At 39.6% G+C, this 20,092-nt stretch overlaps 3 protein-coding genes across 3 annotated transcripts; 1 reads left to right on the top strand and 2 right to left on the bottom strand.

Annotated features, from left to right (window-relative positions):
- Positions 1-1,200: 1,200 nt before the first annotated feature.
- Positions 1,201-2,207, bottom strand: MELLADRAFT_109348 (uncharacterized protein; the record flags this gene model as incomplete). The annotated part of the gene is made up of 2 exons (XM_007413298.1): positions 1,201-1,245; positions 1,329-2,207. The coding sequence occupies 2 exons, from the start codon at positions 2,205-2,207 to the stop codon at positions 1,201-1,203; spliced, it is 924 nt and encodes a 307-aa protein (XP_007413360.1).
- A 7,820-nt stretch (positions 2,208-10,027) lies between these two features.
- On the top strand, positions 10,028-10,328 carry MELLADRAFT_90226 (uncharacterized protein; the record flags this gene model as incomplete). The annotated part of the gene is made up of 2 exons (XM_007413446.1): positions 10,028-10,133; positions 10,225-10,328. The coding sequence occupies 2 exons, from the start codon at positions 10,028-10,030 to the stop codon at positions 10,326-10,328; spliced, it is 210 nt and encodes a 69-aa protein (XP_007413508.1).
- Positions 10,329-14,862: 4,534 nt separating this feature from the next.
- MELLADRAFT_90225 (uncharacterized protein) lies at positions 14,863-15,453 on the bottom strand (the record flags this gene model as incomplete). The annotated part of the gene is made up of 1 exon (XM_007413297.1): positions 14,863-15,453. One exon carries the CDS (start codon positions 15,451-15,453, stop codon positions 14,863-14,865), a length of 591 nt encoding a protein of 196 aa, XP_007413359.1.
- Positions 15,454-20,092: the final 4,639 nt, after the last annotated feature.

Raw genomic sequence — 20,092 nt, 5'->3', positions numbered from 1 at the left:
ATTTGCAACCTCTTTTTGTTTTTAATTTTAACTCACCCTTCCTATAGAAGTACAAGCTTTAGACAAGTGTAAAGAGTTCTCAGTAAACAGTGAGAGAACTCAATACTGAGGATAAAGCAGATAGGAATCCGTCGTTCCTTGATCATGTTTTGCCTGGACTAATTTGTCTTTACTGCTGAACACTATCGTTGTGTACAATGCCCGGGAAATGCGAGTTAATCAGTCTAACTGAAAAGGTTTTGTACAATATTAATATACCAACGCGAAAGACTACTCTGGGGTTTAGCTAGATCCAAAAGCCACAAGTAAAGAATATTAGCTAGAGGTTCTGATCCACATCAATATCATGCTTAAAGTATGATGATGTCTATAGATGACCACACTCGACTCAAATCTGTCATCGATATGAAAACTTCTTTTGCTATGTAGTTCCAGGATCGAATCTGAAATACTCACGACGGAGTTGTTTTTGTGTCTCTCTCCATTGAGAGATGTCAGTAATAGTTTGGAATAATGTCTAGCAAATGACATAGCACTTTGTGAGCTTCAGCCCAATTTGTAACTTTGTATTAAAGCAACATCAGTGACATTCCAATGTGATTGACTGTACCAAGGCGAACGCTGTTATTCAATTCTTACCACGTGTTGACTCATTAGTCACATAATTCTAGCATGCTCTTTTAAAAGTCTTGACATGAGTATAGTTTCATCATTTAGGGTCAATTTGCTTTGAGACAAAGTTCCATGTAGTCCTGAGCCAAGTCGTGAATGGTCGTGAATGGGCCATTGAATTGCTCGAAAGGCAACACCACACACTGTTGATTCATATATTGACGCATCATCGAAGTTATATGTATCTTCAAGAACGAAAGCAAAACTTGAAATTGAGGTGAGAGACCATGAAATAACGGATAGTATCGTGGCTTGAAGATGTTGCGGTTTTGTGTAGATACATATTTGTAATTTTGGTTGGCAGAGACGTAGGTCGAAGGAAATGAGAAGGGGTGTTTCAGTGTGCTATGAGGTTGTGGAGATCTAGTAAATTTTGATTGTAATTGTGTTTTTTGAGCAAGATAGGGTGGTTGTGGAAATGAAAAAGGTATAAGTATACTGATATTACTGGAAACAAAGAGAACTGATCTGTCAAAATATAAAATAGGGAGAAAGGGATTCGAATCAATGGTACACCAATAAGTGAATCTAATGATTTTTTTCCATTGGTCCATTCAGCGTATTATCCAATTCCTGATCATCCAATGAATAAATGATCAGTATAGAACCTCTTGTCCTCAACATATCTAGGTGATGAGAGAAATGAATATACAAACCAAGATTTGGACTGATGTTAATTCATCAGTAAGATGACATTGAATTCCACGAGATTCAAAGGCTTCCAACAATTCAGAATAAATCTCTTGATATTTAGATTTTTCATCTGTAGTAAAGACAAAGTGTTTAAAATTAGGCAATTTTTCGAAAGCATTCACATTAGCCTCTTTCAGAACGTCTCGCCAATAATGTTCAGTTTCATATAAGTCTGCAACAATTGTTCTAATATGTTTGAACATCGGTTCTTGCAACCAATAAATGTCTACAAGACATTGGGTTGCGATAACTCTTAAGTTTGGGAAGTCCAAATCTGTAACACTTTTGTCAAGTTGATCTTCGATGAAGTATGGAAAGATACCTTCCAGCGTATCTTTGATTGGCTCCAGAAGTAATCGTAAATCCACAGGAGGTTGGATACGAGTATAAAAGTCAATGAATTTTAAAGTGTGTTTTGAAGCTTGAACAATATCGTGTATCCCTCCTAAATCGCCGCCATAGGTAAAAGCGAAGTAACGTAATTTTGATAGACTTGGTGGTTTCAAGTCCAAATGTCCTAATGATACACAATTGAGTGATAAATGTTCGAGGTTTGGTATTGATAAAAATAATTCTGATAATGAAGGTAGATCGTGTGTTTCATACTCATACCGGCTGAACCAATGATTAAATCTCATGGATAAAGATTTCAGATTGTCAATGGTCTTGATGGCTTCCATTAAATGTGGAGAGATTTGCATTGCACATCGAAAAGTAATCGTTAAGCTTCTCAAGCTTTGGCCAAGTAATTTGATAATTTTAGCTAATTGATCCATTGTTGGTGGATTTGATGTTCCGGGAATTGAAAACTCTGCTGATTTCGAATTCCAAAGGTCGTTCATCTTCAACCTTTTAACAGGACATGGAAGATTAGGTCCAAACAAATCATTACTCCAATTGTCTATAATGACTTGTGCACGTTCTGAATCGGATATCTCGATTGTTTGGAAATAAAATTGTATAACAGCCTTAGACCAAGTCTTTGAAACCAATCGTAATTTGATCAATTCTGTATATGATGACTTTTTAAGGTAAGGTTCCGAATCAGGTGCATCGTTTACAAGAATATCTTTATCTAATTGATCCACATATTCTCCTAGGATTTGATTGAGCGTTTCAAATGGTAAATCAATGATTCTATTCATCTTGTAGTCTTATAATCTGGTTTGTTGCTTTTCTTCTAGCGATTTTTGATTTATAAAAACATGAGTGATTTGGATTTACTCGTGGGTTGTTGTCAACGTGTTTTATAATGTCCCATTCGATCGATCAATAGGATTTTGGTGATTGTCGTTCATTCCACTTGCTACGTAAGTTCGTTCTTCAAAACCGTTTGATCATCTTTGATGTCTCTTGACAAAAGCTGACTTCAGTTTACTTTTCTGACCCGACCTCATCACATCACCCAGCCCTGATCCTATCAAAATAGTCTTGGCATGGCCGAGCCCAGGTGGCGTGGCAGCCCCGACTCCCCGAGCAGACAGGCGGACAGAGCTGGGGCTCATCAGTTTAAGTACAACTTCAAAAACGGCCAACAGATTCACATGAAAAGGGGCATCAAGACTATCTCTGGATATTACCTCGATTGAACAAATATGACATTGTAAGGGACCTCGACAGCATCTCACGAAGAAATTCAAGTCACACATTGTTTTGAAAATCAAGAATCACTATATAGAACAAAAAACAACAAGGAAGATAAGATCATGAAGGGATTTGATAATTTACCATTCGAAATTATTCATCAAATCCTAACAGAATATGTGAATCAATTAGATAAAGAATGGCGAGTAAACGACATGACTGCTTCGGAACCTTACCTTGAGGGATCATCATACACAGAATTGATCAAGCTACGATTTGTTTCTAAAACTTGGTCTAAAGCTATTATACAATTTTATTTCAAAACAATACTAATATATGATGAAAAACGCGCAAATGTGATACTAGAGAATTGGAGGGACTTGTTCGACCCTGATCTTCCGTGTCCTGTTAGGAGATTGACGATCGAAGAGCTTTGGGATTCGGAAGTTGAAGATCCTATAACTCGCGAACAATCAGGATCGCCTTCGATGAATCAACTAGCCAGAATGATCAAATTACTTGGTAAAAACTTGAAGAGGTTAAAAATCACTTTTAGATGTGGCATGCGGATTTCAGCTCATTTGATGGAAGCTATCAAGACTATTCAAGATTTGAAGTCATTATCACTTACATTTAGTTTTCACAGATCCTATGGAACACACGATCCACGATCATTATCAGAACTGTTTTCATTATTACCTAACCTTGAACATTTATCACTTCACTGTGATTCATTAGGACGTTTGGATTTGAAACCGCCAGCTCTGTCAAAATTATGTTACTTTTCCTTTACCTATGACAACCATTTAGAAGGGATTCACGATATCATTCAAGCTTCAAAACAAACCCTGAAATTCATTGCATCTGATACTGATATTCACCCTCCTCCAAGTTTACGACCACTCCTTGGACCCATCAAAGATACATTAGAAGGGATCTTTTCATTCTTCATCAATACTCAACTTGAAAAAAGTGTTACAGATTTAGATTTTCCAAACTTAAGAGTCATTGCAACCCAGGGTTTGAATTATCCCATCACGTCAGAAATTCATTGGTTGCAAGTCCCAATGTTCAAGAATGTGAGAACAATTGTTGCAGAACTAATATCCGCTGAATATCAATGGCAGTGTGCTTTAAGCGTAGTCAACGCAAAAGCTTTCAAGACAATACCCAATTTCAAACAGATGGTTTTCACCACAAATGATGAAGAATCTGATATTCAAGAGATTGATCCCAAAGTGTGTGAAGCATTGGAATCTCATGGGATTCAGTGTCACCTCACTGATGAACTAACATCAGTTGAAATCATGGTTTGTCTTTTTGCCCTATCACACATACATCTTGAAGAGTTTTTGAAGATTTCACACTGATTTTTTCAATTGATGACCAGAAATTAGATCTTGAACTCAATGGACCAATAAAATAAGTCAACAGATTGATGATCATTGGCAGGTAAGTAATCTTAAATGGAAACCAAAACTTTCAGATCTATCCCAATCACACTCATGTTCATCTTGGGGACTTGATCAAAAAGGTGCTGAGCTAGAACCAGAACACAGACGCGGAATTCAAATCAAAAATATCTTATTGGTTAAAGAGGCATCATGGAACTTGAAAAAGAAGCAAGAAAATATGATTGAATGAGCATTTGAAGAATTCAAACCTGTATGTTACTCCATTGATTGTTTGGTCATGTGCACGTACAACCTTCAGCAAGTTATGATACACCACCAACCCCCGACGTCACCGCAGTGCACCGCAGTTTTGCTTAAAACTGCGGTGCACTGCGAAATTATACACATGCGTGACGTTGCGGTGCGCAAGTCGCGCAGTGTACTTACAAGGCGTGATCCCCTGCGATGATGCATAGCGCAGTGTGGCGCACCGCAGTGGCGCAGTAATTGCGCGTATAATTGTAAATAGCACAAAATAACAAAATCAAGTGACCATGACTTTAGACAGTGAGACTAGTAGGAAAACCAACAACTAACATAGATGAAGAAGTAGGAGAGAGTCAAAACAATAAAGATAATTGTTTCAGAGAAAACAATTGAACAAAACAAATGTTTTAAAAAGATAGAAAATTTTCACAAAAGCTTATACCTTTGCCACTTTTTTCTTCTTGGCTATACCGGCCACAAGCTGTTCAACAGCTGCCACCGCCTTTCCTAGCTCTCCATTTGGTACAAACTTTTGCTTGAGCCATTGGCAGATGCCAACAGCTCTTTCAATCGATCTCAAAGTGAGTCCCCCTCGTCGGTTAGAACACACGATTGCCGCAGTTGAGAAAGTCCTCTCGACGGCGCAGGATGATCCAACGCAGCAGAGGTAATCACGAGCCATCTTAGCGAGTTTTGGAAATTGCTTTTGATTCATCTGCACGATAAAGTTGACGTTAGTTTCTATACAAAGAGAAGGAAAACAAAGGTTACGTACACGCCACCATTGAAGTAAGTCCGTGTCATGCTCACATGGACGCATTCCTGATAGATACTGATTGACTTCTTCATCGCTTGTAAGAGTTTTGGTAGAAGAGGCACCAAAAACATTAGACTCATCCAAAGGGTCGAATTGTTCTGGTTCAGTATTAGCCAAAGAAGTCGGCTTTGAAGCAAAATCAGGACAATTGTTTTCATATTCAGAAAACTTAAGGCGAAATAGTTCCTCGGCTCGGTTCGCATAGTCAGGATATTTGTTATTGAAATACTCTATTCGGAGCCGTGGATTAAGTACTGCCGCCATAACAATTGGATCGCAGTGGAGAGCTTCCGTCTGATAATCTCGGAGTTGTGTAATCATACGAGTGATCATTTCCGATAGGCCTTGATGTTGCGTTGTCTGCTTGATGTCAGCCAATACCAAAATCAATCCAGAATACTGGAAGAGGACGGAGGCACCAGTGGGCCCGTCACCTTCCATTTTCTTCGTGGATCGTAGAAAGTGCTGAACAAAAATTCAAGTATAGAAAAAATCAGTTGAATGCAATTAAAAAAACAATGAAATAATTTTACCCCCAGGACATCATTCAAAGACTCGATTGCCTTCCATTCGTCTGGAGCTATCGTAATACCTTCATAAAAGCCTTCTTGATCTTCGTTGATCATGAAGTTAATGACCTAAATATGAATAGTAGTAAGAATTTTGAAAAGGAAGAATATTTATATGAAAAAAAACTTACCGATTTAGCTTTGCACAATCGTGTTTGAGCATCAAGCCATATATTCCATCTTTGACCATGAGCAGCAATCAGTCCACGACCCTCAAAACCTAGCTGAGACGCGCAAGTCTTGAAATGATTAAGTCGAGGTGCACTCGAAGTAATCAATTTGTTAATTCTTCGCACCTTTGAAAACATATTTCTTCATCAGTATAATTAATTCATAACACATATCAGGTGTGACTAAGACTTACCTTGGTGACTGCTCGAGGTAAGAGTAAAGCGTCAGGCTTCTGGACCTTGTAGTCGGATGCGTTTGCCTCGTCATCTGAGTCGTCACTGGCCTCTATGTCATTTCCTGCCACAGTCAACCCTTCATGTGTAACCTCCTCGCTATCTGTATCAATGTCGCCGTCCGGTAATCCGTCTTCATCAACCACTTTGCCGTCAGCCATTACAATCTTCGGTGGGGGAAGATGATTGTCGGGAAGAAGGAGTCGTAGGCGTTTTCCAGAAGGGACCGTGGGTTTGATTCGGCCGTGATCTCCTAATCCAATTACTTCGAGCCCAGATTTAACTGTTAATGCTAGCTTGTGACAGTAGCATCTGATCTGATTTCGAGATGAATCCCAAAAGATTGGGTCATCGCAATCCATGAACATTTTTTGAAGCTTGGTTGCCAATATTGGGTTGCTTGATCCTGAGTCAGTCGTCTGCGCTATCATGTATATTCGGAAAATAATTAGCAAGAGACAAATAAACATAAAAGAAAGCAAAAAAGAAAAGATACTCATCTTTTTATGAAGACCATGTCGGATAAGGAATTTCCCTACAGGTCGAGCTAATAAAGCTCCATAATGATTCCATGCGATTAGTTTCAATGTCAAGTGTGTGACATGAAACTCCCAGTCTTCATCTATATAGGACACCGCCACTCCAATGAAGGCACGTTTACCACCTTTGGTGGTCCATACATCGTGTATGACACAGACTTTCAAGTCAAGAGCCTATGATAGTATCCAGTAACTCATTGAGTATGTGATCAAAGCAAAATATCAAAAGGAATAAAGGAAATATTAAAACATATTCAATAAACTTACCTGAAGGGTTTTAACCAGGTTACCACGAAATTCCTCAAAGTACTCCATCGCACGCCGAGCCGACCACAATGCTGACCAAAGAGTAGCATTCGGATTGCATAAAGAAAAGGCCGCTTGAAGATAAGGATCTTCCATACAAAGCCAAGGGATGCAGTTTCTTAACAGCCAAAGAACGAGTATCATGTTCAATAATGAAACCGAAAACTTAGGTAAATTTAAGAAGTTGGCAAGTGATTCCTTTTCGTGATGATGATTCTGAGCATTCGCTGCAGCCAATCTTTGAGCTTCTTCTTCCTGATAAGTCGGAGGAAGATTGGCACCGGCAGCGATCGCATTTTCTTGACCTTCGCAAGGTTTTCGACCAAGGTCGCCATCACGGTGGCCTCTCAAGTTGAATTTGCTCCTTGCATTGATCTTGTACTCGCCGTCACACCATAAGCATGTGTGATAGCATGGCTTTTCGCCAGGTTTCTAGATTTCAAAATTAGATTGAAATTCATTACAATGAAAGAAAATATAGTAACTTGATGAAAATGACATTACCGGATCTTTCAAATTACCATCTGCATCTTTCCCATGATGTGCAGGAGAGTAGTATAACTTAGGCAGGTCGTATACAACTTTGGACTTTTCAACAGGAGGTGGTATTTCTTCAATGTCCGAGTCTTGGTCCGGGTCGATATTGGCAGGCATTTTGTAGTTCTTTGACTTAGGAGACAGGGACAAAAGTAAGTGAATGTTAGAATCATGGAATGACAAAGCAAGTTAGAGAGGACTTACCTGTTTCTTACGCTTAGATCCAGCAGATTTTTTTTGAACCGAAGACTTAACCAAAGATTTGACCGAAGATTTGACGACTGGGGCTTTTCGAGTGCGCTTTCCATTGGCGGGATCAACAGTGCTTTCAAAAGAGTTGTCTGCAGATTCGTGTGGCTGAGGATCCTCCTCCGCATCTTCCTCTTCGTCTTCAGTGACATAGTTAGGATCTTTGTCATCTTCGGGTTCGGATTCGATGGCTACAACTGTCTTCTTGACTGCAGATTTACGGACAGCAGCGGAAGAAGTCTTTGAAGATGATGTAGATTGAGATGGGATTGAGGCTTTTGACTTGGACTTGGCGGAAGAACTCGTTTTGTTTGTGTTTTGTTTCATTTTGTGAAAATAAAAATTAGGTAATTTGTGAGATTTAGATAACACTACACCAAATGTAATCTTTACCCGGCGGTAAAGAAAACTACTGACATAGAAAAGTCCTGAGGCAACAGGAAGAGAGCTAAAAATCTGAAAAAATATGCACCTTGTTCCTAGATGTTGGGGCGTCATGATGAGTATTTTTTTGTATTTTACACGCAGATATTGGTTTATGTACTAACAATAAACGCTGAAAATGATCAAAAGCTCACATGTAACAATACCTGAAATTTGGGTCATGAGTATGAAGACAATATTTTGTGGTCTAAAAACTTCAATAACTTTTGCAATTCTGCTCCAAATAACTCAATTTATGGTTCATTCAAAAGCTGAACTATTCTCCTTCCACTTCATAATGTTAGTAAGGTGCTATCTAGTCATGTAAACACTCTACATATGTTCAAACAGTTCTGCATGAATAGCTCTGTAGGATCTTTTTTAGACCAGCTACAGATGTGATGTCTCAATGAAAAATGTAGAGGAAAGGCTCCCCTTTTTAATGCACTTCAAATCGAGTGATTTGATTCAGAACTGCAAAAGTTATTGATGTTTGAAGATTCCAAAATCCTGTCTTCAAAGTCAAGGGCCAAATTTCAGGTATTGTTACAGGTGGGTTTTTGATGATTCTCAGCCTTTATTGTTAGTACATTAACCAATATCTGTGTGTAAAATACAAAAAAGTACTTGTCATGACGCCCCAACATCTAGGAACAAGGTGCATATTTTTTCAGATTTTTAGCTCTCTTCCTGTTGCCTCAGGACTTTTCTATGTCAGTAGTTTTCTTTACCGCCCGGTAAAGATGACATTTTGTGTAGTGTAAGTTGAATAACAAGTAAAAGTAAACATTGGAAAGATTATTCTGAGCTTTAGATGAGTTGAATAATAAGTAAAAGTAAATACTGGAAAGATTATTATTGTGAGCTTTAGATGAGTGGAATAATAAGTAAAAGTAAAACTTGTGAAAAGTGTTGTAAGATTGAGATAGTTCTAGATGATTTATGGCGCCATGTTTTGGCTGATTCGTTGAGCTTAGATGATCGTAGATCATTATCCGGAAGTCCATGATCTGGATCGAGGATTGGTCAAGGCAGATTCCTAGAATCACGGCAGGCAATTGTGGTTGTGGTGTCATATCGGCGAGATTGGGATGCAAGGGGAGTGGCATCCCTGCTTTGGCTGAAGTGGAGCCAGGGTATCTGACCAGTGCCCGTACCTTCTCGGACTCGCGCAGGGCCGCGCAGTTTGCGCACAATGTGCTGAGCTGCGGTGTGCTTTTGCGCAGTGTGGTGAAAACCACCACGGCCTGGCGGTGCTAACTAGCACAGTGTGGTTTTCCCGCACTGCCGCTGCGATGGGGCACCTCGCAGTGCAGTTTTCGCGCAGTGCAGTGCGCTGCGCGTCAGGGATTGACACCACATTCTACAGTACTCCACACAGGTTATTGAACTCCTCTGCTCAGATATGCTGCTGGGAAAGGTGCATCCGTTGTAGTAGATTTCAGAGAGGAGCTGATGACTGTCACTTCATTTTACAATGGATTTGTACTTTGCAAGCGTGATTTCATCACCTACATATTTTGAAGCTTGCTATCTTAGAATCACCGCTACCATAACCCTTCTACTGTAAACAATGCAACCCAATTCAACTGACCCAATCTTACCACAATGTCTTATGGCATCAAAAAATTCACCTCCATCTGCACCCATTATGGCTCATCTGTTTGTTGAATTATTAGGTTTGGTCACTTTTTCCTTCCTTCTCAACCCCTCTCTTCCTCTCATTCATTTCTTCAAACTGCAAAACTGTTTTGTTTTTGGTATAGGGAGGTATAGTAGATGCATATTTAGGTAATGTTTGTGAATTAGATTTATTTTGTCAATCTTATAGAGTTTATTTGTTTTCAGATGAAGTGTTTTTAGCCATAAATTGAAGAAACTTCTAAGTTGATGAATTTATAAAAATTAGATTGATTTCATAAATTGGTTTTTCCTTTATAATTTCTCTGTCATTTGTTTATTTTGAATTTTGTGGTCTTGATTTGTTAACAACTTTTTTTCTTCATTTTTTGACTGATATATACAAACATTGGATAAATTGTATAACACATTTTGACCAAGTCTTGGAAATTAACCTCAACACAATTAATTTGGTTTATGATGAGTTCTCAAGGTAAGGTTCAGAAGGAGTCCCTTTAGATATGTCACTTTCTTTGTATAATTGAATCACAAATTATGTTAGGATATGGTTGATCATCTCAAATGATAATCTATCAAATTGATTGATCTTATCTTCCTTGTTTTTTTTCTAGTGATGTTTGATTTTTGAAGCACAAATTATTTGAATTAGCTCGTGAGATGCTGTGGAGGTCTTTATGATGTTGTCTTCATTTGATCAAGAGTAAATCTAGTGATAGCCTTCATGCCCCTTGCAGCATAGATTCATTGTTCTTCAAACTCATATGATTGGTATATTGGAGGAAAAGTTTGTACCACAATCCCCGAGCTCATCACATGAGTCCATGACATGGCCATGATCCAATGCAAATAGCCCTGTCACAGCCGGGCTGAGGAAGAATGGAGGCAACTTTTACACAAAAATCAAGCAAATTGGTGGTGAATTTGTGACAAGCTTTTGGAAATGACTGTACTTATAATGGTCAAATACTTTGAACATTATGGTTTTGAGAGCTGACCCAGACACTTCTTGTGTCTTTGGAGCATCTTGTTCAAAGTTGATAGTATTTTAAACCTCACTCCAAGTGAGAGCTTCTTTCTTTTGGGCAAAAATTGTTGCATTCCAAAATTTGTATAATAAAACTGGCCTTCTGAGAAATTGAAGCCCTGCCAGGATAATTGGCTCAGAGACAAGCGTCCGGATCTCAAGATGATGTACCAAGTAATTTTTTCAGGCAAAAAAACCTTGTTCACACCCTTGAGCTCTCCCTGCCTGGGAGCCACCTGCAATTATGACCTCAAAGGAAATCTTGTTGATGATGATTTTTACACCTAACCTTGTCACATCCAAAGTTCATCAATTTTCTGGATTGAAAATATCTTAAGATACACATTGTTTTATGCCAAATCACCACAGAACTCTTGCAGTCCCCTCCATCCACCAAAAATAGTGCCATATTTCCCTGTGTTGTGGTTGTAGATGCACATCTGGAAAGGGCATATCTGTGTTTATGTTGTGGCTTGAGCCTGAGGGTTGCATCTAGAGACCACTAGGCTTCACAGAGGGGCCTATAGATATACTATTTTTAATTTGGCAATACAAACATTTTTCTTGGGTCAATCCATCTTTTCATCAATTAAAGTTTGGTTTTTCATTGCAATAGAAGAAAATGGAGCCCTATCTGAGCCTATGTGGATTAGGGGTTCAATCAACAGTATCCACAAATCATCTTAACCAAGTCTTTATCTGTGTGCTCAGGTGTTTTGACTTTCTGATTAAAATATGTGATGGTTACAATGCAAGTTTGTCTGATCCTCAACAGATGACTTGTAAGGTCAAGTGATTCTTGACCTTCACTCATGAAGCTCAGACTCACAAGGCTGTAGCCAGACAGAACTAGCACCAGAGTGTATTCCTAGAATTATGTTCCACAAGTCTATCAATACAAGAGCTTCTAACTAGAGAGAAAGGAGGGAAAGAGAATCCTTGAGAAAAGAAAAGAGAAGAAAGCATCTGAACATGTATATAAATCCCATGTACCCATCCATCTGTAATACCATAAGCTACACTAACACTGTAATCTTTACCCATATTTGCTCATTACATGACTCCATCAGTATTCTTCAACACAGCTCTTGCAGGACCCCAGTATGCTCCTATAAGGGGTACTGATCTGGAATTGTGACTTTTGAGCTCCTGTGGAGATATGACACATGGGATTTTGCACATTCTTGGATGATTTCTGCCAGGTTCTGCTCATTCCAGAGTTGCTAAAGCCTTGACAGCTGATTAGAAAGATCAAACTTGTCCTAAAGCTATGGGTAAAGCCAGGGACAAGTTTCTGCGGAAGCTCAAAGTCACATTTTCAGATCAGTACCCCTTATAGGAGCATACCAGGGCCCTGCTCTTGCATCAGCGCCCAAGAATCCAAACAAAGATATCTGGATATGTATCATCATTGATTTTGTTTCTGTTATTCACAAAACTACAATTTTCTAGAAAGCGTACAAAGATAGTTGAGAGGTTTGTTTGTAATGAGTGTTGAGTAAATCCAATGACTCATTCAAATGGACCATTTAGTTTGATATCTAGTTCCTGAAATACAGATAAAAGAATCAGTATAAAATATGATTTGTGAAATATATATGAATAGAAAGTTTTGAACAAACCATTATTTCATCGCATGTTAAATGGTGAGTGAGATGACATTGAACACCATATGGTTCGAAAGCTTTAATTACTTTAGAATCAATAACTTCAACTTCAGGATCACCGTGTGTGGTGAAAACCATATGTTTGAACTTAGGTACTTTCTTCAAAGCATTCACACCAGCCATTTTTAAAGCACTATTCCAATAATCTTGACTACAATTTAAATCCAGCACAATCATTCTAATGTTTCTTATCATGGGTGTTTCTAACCAATAGATGCGTGTCATGATTTGATCTGGACAGTATCGAGATCTAATCACTCTTAAGTTTGGAAATTCTAAATTTGTAACATCTTCAATAACTTGTTCAGTAAATGAAATTGTAAATAAACCTTCTAATGTTTCCTTAATCGGTTCAAAAACTTCACCTAGACCTGTAGGATCTTCAGGAGCTGAAAAAAGTTCAATAGTTTTTAACGTCTTTTTGGTGGCTTGTGTAAAGTGAGTCATTGCTTCTAAATTATTTTCATCATGTGTAAAACAAAGGTGACGTATATTCGATAAAGCGGGATATTCTAATTTGATAGGTTCTGTTGCATCATAATGAAATGATAAGCATTCGAGTTGTGGTAATACTGAGAGTAATCTTGATATTGAGTCTGGATTGTAAGTTCCAAATTCTAATTTTCCTTCGAAATTGTATATAGATGAAATTTCTAACGATATTAAATTTTCAGCTATTTTAAAAGCCTCGATTAGCTCAGAAGAAGCTCCAATGGAATTGATAAAAGTAAGGTTTGAAGTCTTTAAATTTTTACCGACTAACTCGATCAGTTTTGTCAATTGATTCACTGAAACCATAGATGATTCAGATATACCTATGAAGGAAGGAGGAGACGTTAAGAAAATGTTAATTGATACTTCAGAAAACTTTTTCAAGACGAGCATAAGAATGATTGACAATCTTGGATGACTTGCCTTCTTTTTCTGAATACCATATTTCTTTAATAGTAAGTCTTTTAACAGAACAATAAGAATGGAGTCGATTGAAATCACCATTAAACTTATCTATAATCAATTTAGCACGTTTGGCATTATGCATAGCAATCGTTTCAAAATAAAATGGTATAACGGCTGTCGACCAGGTTTTTGAAATTAATCTCAAGTTAATCAATTTGGTATACGATGAATCTTCGAGGTAAGGTTCGGTAGCGGTTGAATCACTGATTGGAACTTTTGTTGGTAAGTTCTTGACAAATTCCCGTAGGACTTGAGTGATAACATCTAATGGTAATCCATTGTAATCGTTCATCTTGTAAGTAAGTCTAGTTCGTGTTTTTGTTCTTGCTCTTCATGAAAGTGAATGACTTGTTTACGTGCGACTTTGTCTCAAAGTTCTCTGAGATTTCTTGACATCTATAGCCGAGAACAGCCGAGAAGTTAGAACCTTTCACATGATCGCATGACTTTGAATTCAGTTGCTTTGTATTTAGGAATTGAATTGCTCAGCAAAGAGCAAAGTAATTTTGAGCATTTGATTAAGGTTCCATCAAAACTCGTGAAGCAACTGAAAGTCGAGGCCGGTGAACAACCGGTAAAAGACTGCCGCTATATGGAAAAGGAAATTGCAAGTGGATATCGCACTTATTCCTCTGAGAATTAAGTTGTTTTGAAATGACCTATTTCCGAAGTGCAAGCTTCAACATCAAAAAGAATCCCAAAAAGGCAAGTAAGGTTCTATACGCGTCCAAAAGTCATCGATTCACCTGTCTTCGACTAGATGACCGCTCTTCTAAGGCGTACTACTTAGTCCTTTATTTTGTATTGTTCAAATAGTGTTGTATGCAAATATGCCAATAAAGCACTTTGAAAAGATGAAAACTGCGAATGACTCGATATTTCGTCGTAATCAACAGTTGGTAGACAATGGTGCTGAAGTTCACAGATCTAGACGACAATTCTCAATACATTCAGACCTTATAATGATCACAAATCATCGATGAGTTTTGGTTTGAGTCAATAAATCACAAATGACAAACATTTATATAGAAAAAAAAGCTTTGTTGCATATGTGTAATTAAGTCAATTGAATCTTGGAAAAAAGAGGTGGTCTTATGAGGTACAACTTCAATCAACAATTCATGGAGTGGGAGGTACAACATTCGATACATCAACAACTTGTGCCCAGTTGGATGATTCAGGTAAGCTATTGACACTATTCCGATATGCCTCTTCTTGTGTCATTGGTGGTGTATCTAGACCTTGATATTCCTCTTCTGATGTTGCAGGTGGTCCAACATTTGATACATCAACAGTTTGTGCCCAGTTAGAGGATTCAGGTAAGCTATTGACACTATTCAGATATGCCTCTTCTTGTGTCATTGGTGGTGTACCTAGACCTTGATATTCCTCTTCTAATGTTGAAGGTGGTCCAACATTTGATACATCAACAGTTTGTGCCCAGTTAGAAGATTCAGGTAAACTATTGACACTATTCCGATATGCCTCTTCTTGTGTCATTGGTGGTTTACCTAAGCCTAAGATTGCATATGCCTCTTCTAATGTTGCAGGTGCTACAACATTTGATACATCAACAAATTGTGCCGAGTCTTGTGGGTTGGGTTGTCTTTTTTCTAGGTACGATGAGGGTTGAGGGGTTGGTAAGGTAGCGACTTTTGAGATTGTCACAAGGAAGAACAGAGCGAAAAGGAAGACTGATAATCGAAGCATTTTTTTTGATGGTTTGTGTTTGAACTTATTGAAGTTGAGAATGAATGTGCTGGTATAATGAATGGATGTTGCTGATGCTAGGTCTGGGGAAGTTTGAAGGGATGTTAATTTTTTCTTCGATGGTAAGGATGTTGAATGGTCTTATAGATATCATCTTTACCATTCTCTCATCCAAAAGTTTCTCTTTCATTTCGATTTGCTTTTGCTTTTCGCGCTATTTCTTTCAGTCATTTTGTTATTCCTAACAAGGATCGGTGCGATGAAACTGTAGGAGAAGCTGCTTGAGGTTTCATTCCACAAGCGAGGGATGGATGTCTTTATATAGACATCCATCTCTGCAAAGTACAAATAAGGAAATAGGTGGGAAGATACAACGCGGTGATGTCAGAGACATCGAGATAAAGCTAGGATGGCCGGATCCGTTGGTACTTGGATCCGGTCGACAACATTGGTAGACGAATCCGGGGGATTTGTCGATAAGAGAAATGAGAGTACATTTAAAAAGCACACAAAGTAAAAGGAAAAGCATTCTTGAGAAAGCGGTGAGGAAAGAAACAGGTAACAAAGAGAACAATGGGATTCAGGGTATCACATCACCCCCTTTTTAAGTATGGAAACTTCCTAGTTTTCAGCACGGTTTTCATTGTGTTGTATTTCGTCGTTTAATACCTCCGACGCGCCGTGCAAGTAGTAAGAGAGAGCGCCCAAAGCTCTGGCGGAGAAGTCTCTGAGATTTCTGTTTGCTTCATCTGCGTATAACTCGTTATGTAGTTTTATTGCCAGATCTACGAGGTATTCTTCTCTTCTCGCTAACAACTCTTCTCGTTCTATATCAACAGCGGGTTGCGCTAATTCTTCTTGCGCGTTTGTCACGTTTGTGGAGTTCCCGAGAGGCATAGAAGAATTCCGCGGATCTTCCTTTATAAAGTTTTAAACGAGCTCCGTTTACTTTAGCATTCAAGATATGGCCATTCGCAGTCATTAAGGAATACGTACCGTTGGGGTAACATTCTCTAACAGCAAAAGGGCCATCCCATTTTGGATGCAACTTTGATGGTTGTCCTTCGAAGCTCCGTAGGACGAGATCTCCTGTCTTAAGACTTCTTTCCGTGTAGGTCTCTTCAGTTCTAGTATTTCGTTCTCGTGCTCTTGAATTAAGATCTTCGATAAGCTCGTCCTGTCTGCTGGCGTGCTTCCTGATGTCTAGGTTGCGTTGTTTATGGATTAATTCCAAGTTTTCGATAGAGTTATTGAAGTTAACACTTACTTTTTCGGATGGTAGGCGGGCCTCACTTCCATAAGCCATAAAGTAAGGTGAGGCTTTCATTGAGTGAGAGTATGATGCTCGGTGTGCGAATAAGCATGAGTTTAAGTATTCGTCCCAGCGAACTTGATTGTAGGGGCTACACATCTTCCGTAAGGCGTTCAGGAGTGTCCCGTGAAAACGCTCTACTAGGCCGTTAGCTTGAGGGTGATACGCGGTTGTAGTTATATGTAGGATGCCCATCTCTTGTACATATTCCCGGAATTCGCGTGAAATGAATTCCGAGCCGTTGTCAGTAGTGATTTCAACGGGTAAACCGTGGTTTAATGTGATTTCTTTTAGAAGGTCGATCGCGGCTGTGGCGGAAGTCCTTTTGAGTGGCTTCGCGTACGCCCATCCAGTTCCATAATCGATGGCTGTTACAAGATGTTGGTGATTATTAGTAGTTTTCACGAGTGGTCCCACAAAGTCTAGGCCCCATTTTCTGAAAGGCTTACCTCTAGTGATCATCTGGATAGGTAGGGTTTGTTGTTTTGTTGGTGCGGCATGTACTTGGCATGCTGCACAGAGCGACACCGAGTTCCTGACGGTCTGGCTTAAGCATGGGAACCAGTACCGTTTCTTGACAGCGGTGATGACGTCTTCGACGTTCCGGTGACCCAGGTCTTTGTGAATCTGGAAAGCTAGAGATTCAGCTCTGCCTTCATTAGTTGCCACAATTCGAGGGATCGTGCTTAAATTTTCGTCCTCATATAAGACCATTTCATTCTGGATCATTCGAAACAATCCGTTTCCAATTGTGGCTGGGTCGACTCCGGCCAGGAGTTTTAATTTGTATTCGACTAGGACTTTATAGGGATCTTTTTGTCCGTCCATGTTAAAAAGTGGCTGTGCCACTTCTGGTGGGTTGAGGTCGAATTTGGTGTTGGGTTTTTGTGACAAGGAGTCTGCCGCAAGTTGTTCTTTACCGGGTCGGTATATTATGTGAGTATCAAAGAATTCTATCTCGTCTACAAAACAAGCTAGTCTTCGGTTTATAAACTTCTGAGTCTTGAAGTGTTTGAGGGATTCGTGGTCGGTTCTGACTAAGACTGGGGAACCTTCTATGTATCCGCGAAAATGTTTTAGTCCGTGTACAATAGCGAGCAGTTCTCGCTCTTGGGCCGAGTAATTCTGTTCCGTTTTAGATAGTTTTCTTGATTCAAAGGCTATTGGACGTAGGTTGTTATTTTTAAGATTCTTTTGATACAGAGCGTAATCAAAACTTCCAGTTTTGGAACTTCTGTCTGTTCATCTTGCTGTAACACCGCGCCGATGTTTGTTCCTGACGCGTCGGTGTCCAATACAAATGGGCGGAATGGTGTTGGATGTTGGAGGGGTACTGATCTTGACAGTGCTTCTTTTAGTGTATTAAAGGCCAATTGTTGTTCTTCCCCCCAATGAATCGAAGACCCCGGCTTCGGAGATCCCTCGGTGAGCTTATAAATTGGGGAAGCAATTGAGGAAAAGCCTTTAATAAACCTTTTGTAATAGGTGCAGAGGTTTAGGAATCCTCTCACCTTGGAGATGTTATCAGGTTGTGGCCATTCAATGATTTTGTTGATTTTTCTGGGTTAGTCTTGATCCCACTGCCGTCCACAATATGTCCCAAAAACAGTAATGAGTTTCTGCCCCATTGACATTTTTTTGGCGAGACTACTAACCTGTTTGATTTTAGTATTTCGAATACACGTTTAACATGTTCCAAGTGTTCCTCGGGTGTCCTAGAAAAGATAATAACATCATCTAAGTATACCAGTGCGAACTTGTCAATGACATCACGGAGGATGTCATTCATCATTTCCTGGAACATTGCCGGAGCGTTGCAAAGTCCAAAGGGCATTACTGACCATTGAAAGTGTCCCTGTCGACATGTAAATGCTGTTTTTTCTTTATCCTGCGGTGCCATGGGTACTTGCCAGAAACCGGATTTTAGATCAATCGTGGTGAAGTACTTCGCGCCCGATAGAAATTGATACGCGTCGTCAATTCGCGGTAATGGGTAAGCATTTTTACGTGTTACTTTATTTAGTGAGCGATAATCGACACATACCCGTGTCAAACCATCGGGTTTTTTTACCAAAAGCAAGGGTGAGCTCCAAGGGGAATCGGTTTTTTCGATTATTCCTTGTTCTAATCCTTCTTCCACAAATTGCCCGATAAGCTGGTGTTCCGGTGGTGTCAAGGGACGTCCGTGAGTTTTAATTGGTGTACTATCGCCTGTGTCAATAAAGTGTTTGTGTTTTCGTTCCACTTGCTTGATTTCTTCTTCGAAGCATTCCGGTGCCGTATCGCGAGCCGCCTTTTCGAGGATACTGTGTAGTGCATCAACAGCCATAGTGTAAAGATTGCTGCCGTTTGGCCTTGGAATGAAGTTGTGGCAGTGAGAGTTTTTTTCGATTTCATATTCCATATTTTTAAAATTGATTTTTGGCTTATGTTCTTTGAACCAGGGCATCCCTAGAATTAATTCTACGTTAGGTAAAGGTAATACGTATGCCTTGATGGTGAACCTGAAGAAGCCGCCATTGTTACAGTTGTCAATTTCCAGTTCGAAGGTCGCTGTCTTGGTTGAGGTTTCGTGCGCCCCGTTTGCTAACCTGACTTTCTGGCCTTGAGTCTCTTCAAGCTTAATCCGGTTAGGGTGGAGTTCGATCATCTTCTTGATCTTATCTTCGGAGATATAGTTTGCCGCAGCCCCGGTATCGAGGATGGTGGCCAAAGGGTAGTTTCTGAAGTGGCTCGTATAGGTTGGTAACGATGAGCTGGAGTCACTATGGGTTGCTAGATCGACTATATTAAGTTGTAGGCTTTTGTCATATAATCCTCCTTCTTCAAGTGTTAGGATGGCTTCGCCATCGTAATCTCCCAGGTCCTTAGGTCCGCTAACTGCATAACCCGTCCACCTAGGTCTCTTTTTGCTATGATTCATAATCTTATTCCATGATTTGACATGTTCAAGTTCTCTTTCTCCTAGCTCCTCCCTAGTTCTTTCTCCTAGGGGTGAGTGGAAGGGAGTGTTGGTAAAACCAAACCCGTCAATCCGACGACCGTCCATTTTTACTTCAGGGTAGGAGAATGTTCTCTCACCTAGGGGTAACAGGTGGAGGCATTGTTCAGACTCTGTTTCGGGAGTCATTTTTGCCTTTTCGTCCGTGGGTAAAGTTGTCGGGAACGGTAAGTTGGACATGTCGATGTTTGCAAGTTCTGGTGACGGAGATCTTTGTTCATATCCAGGGATTGGTAGGCCTAGGTACCCTGAATATCCGGACGTGAGCGGTGGGCTGGAGTGTACCAGAATTGGGTTTTCACTCGTTCCTTCACCAAGTGAGTCTT

Source organism: Melampsora larici-populina (genome assembly GCF_000204055.1).
Source record: "Melampsora larici-populina 98AG31 unplaced genomic scaffold MELLAscaffold_36, whole genome shotgun sequence".
Taxonomy (NCBI): domain Eukaryota; kingdom Fungi; phylum Basidiomycota; class Pucciniomycetes; order Pucciniales; family Melampsoraceae; genus Melampsora; species Melampsora laricis-populina.
Note: the sequence above shows the minus strand (reverse complement) of the source record. Positions and strands in the feature narration are given on the sequence as shown.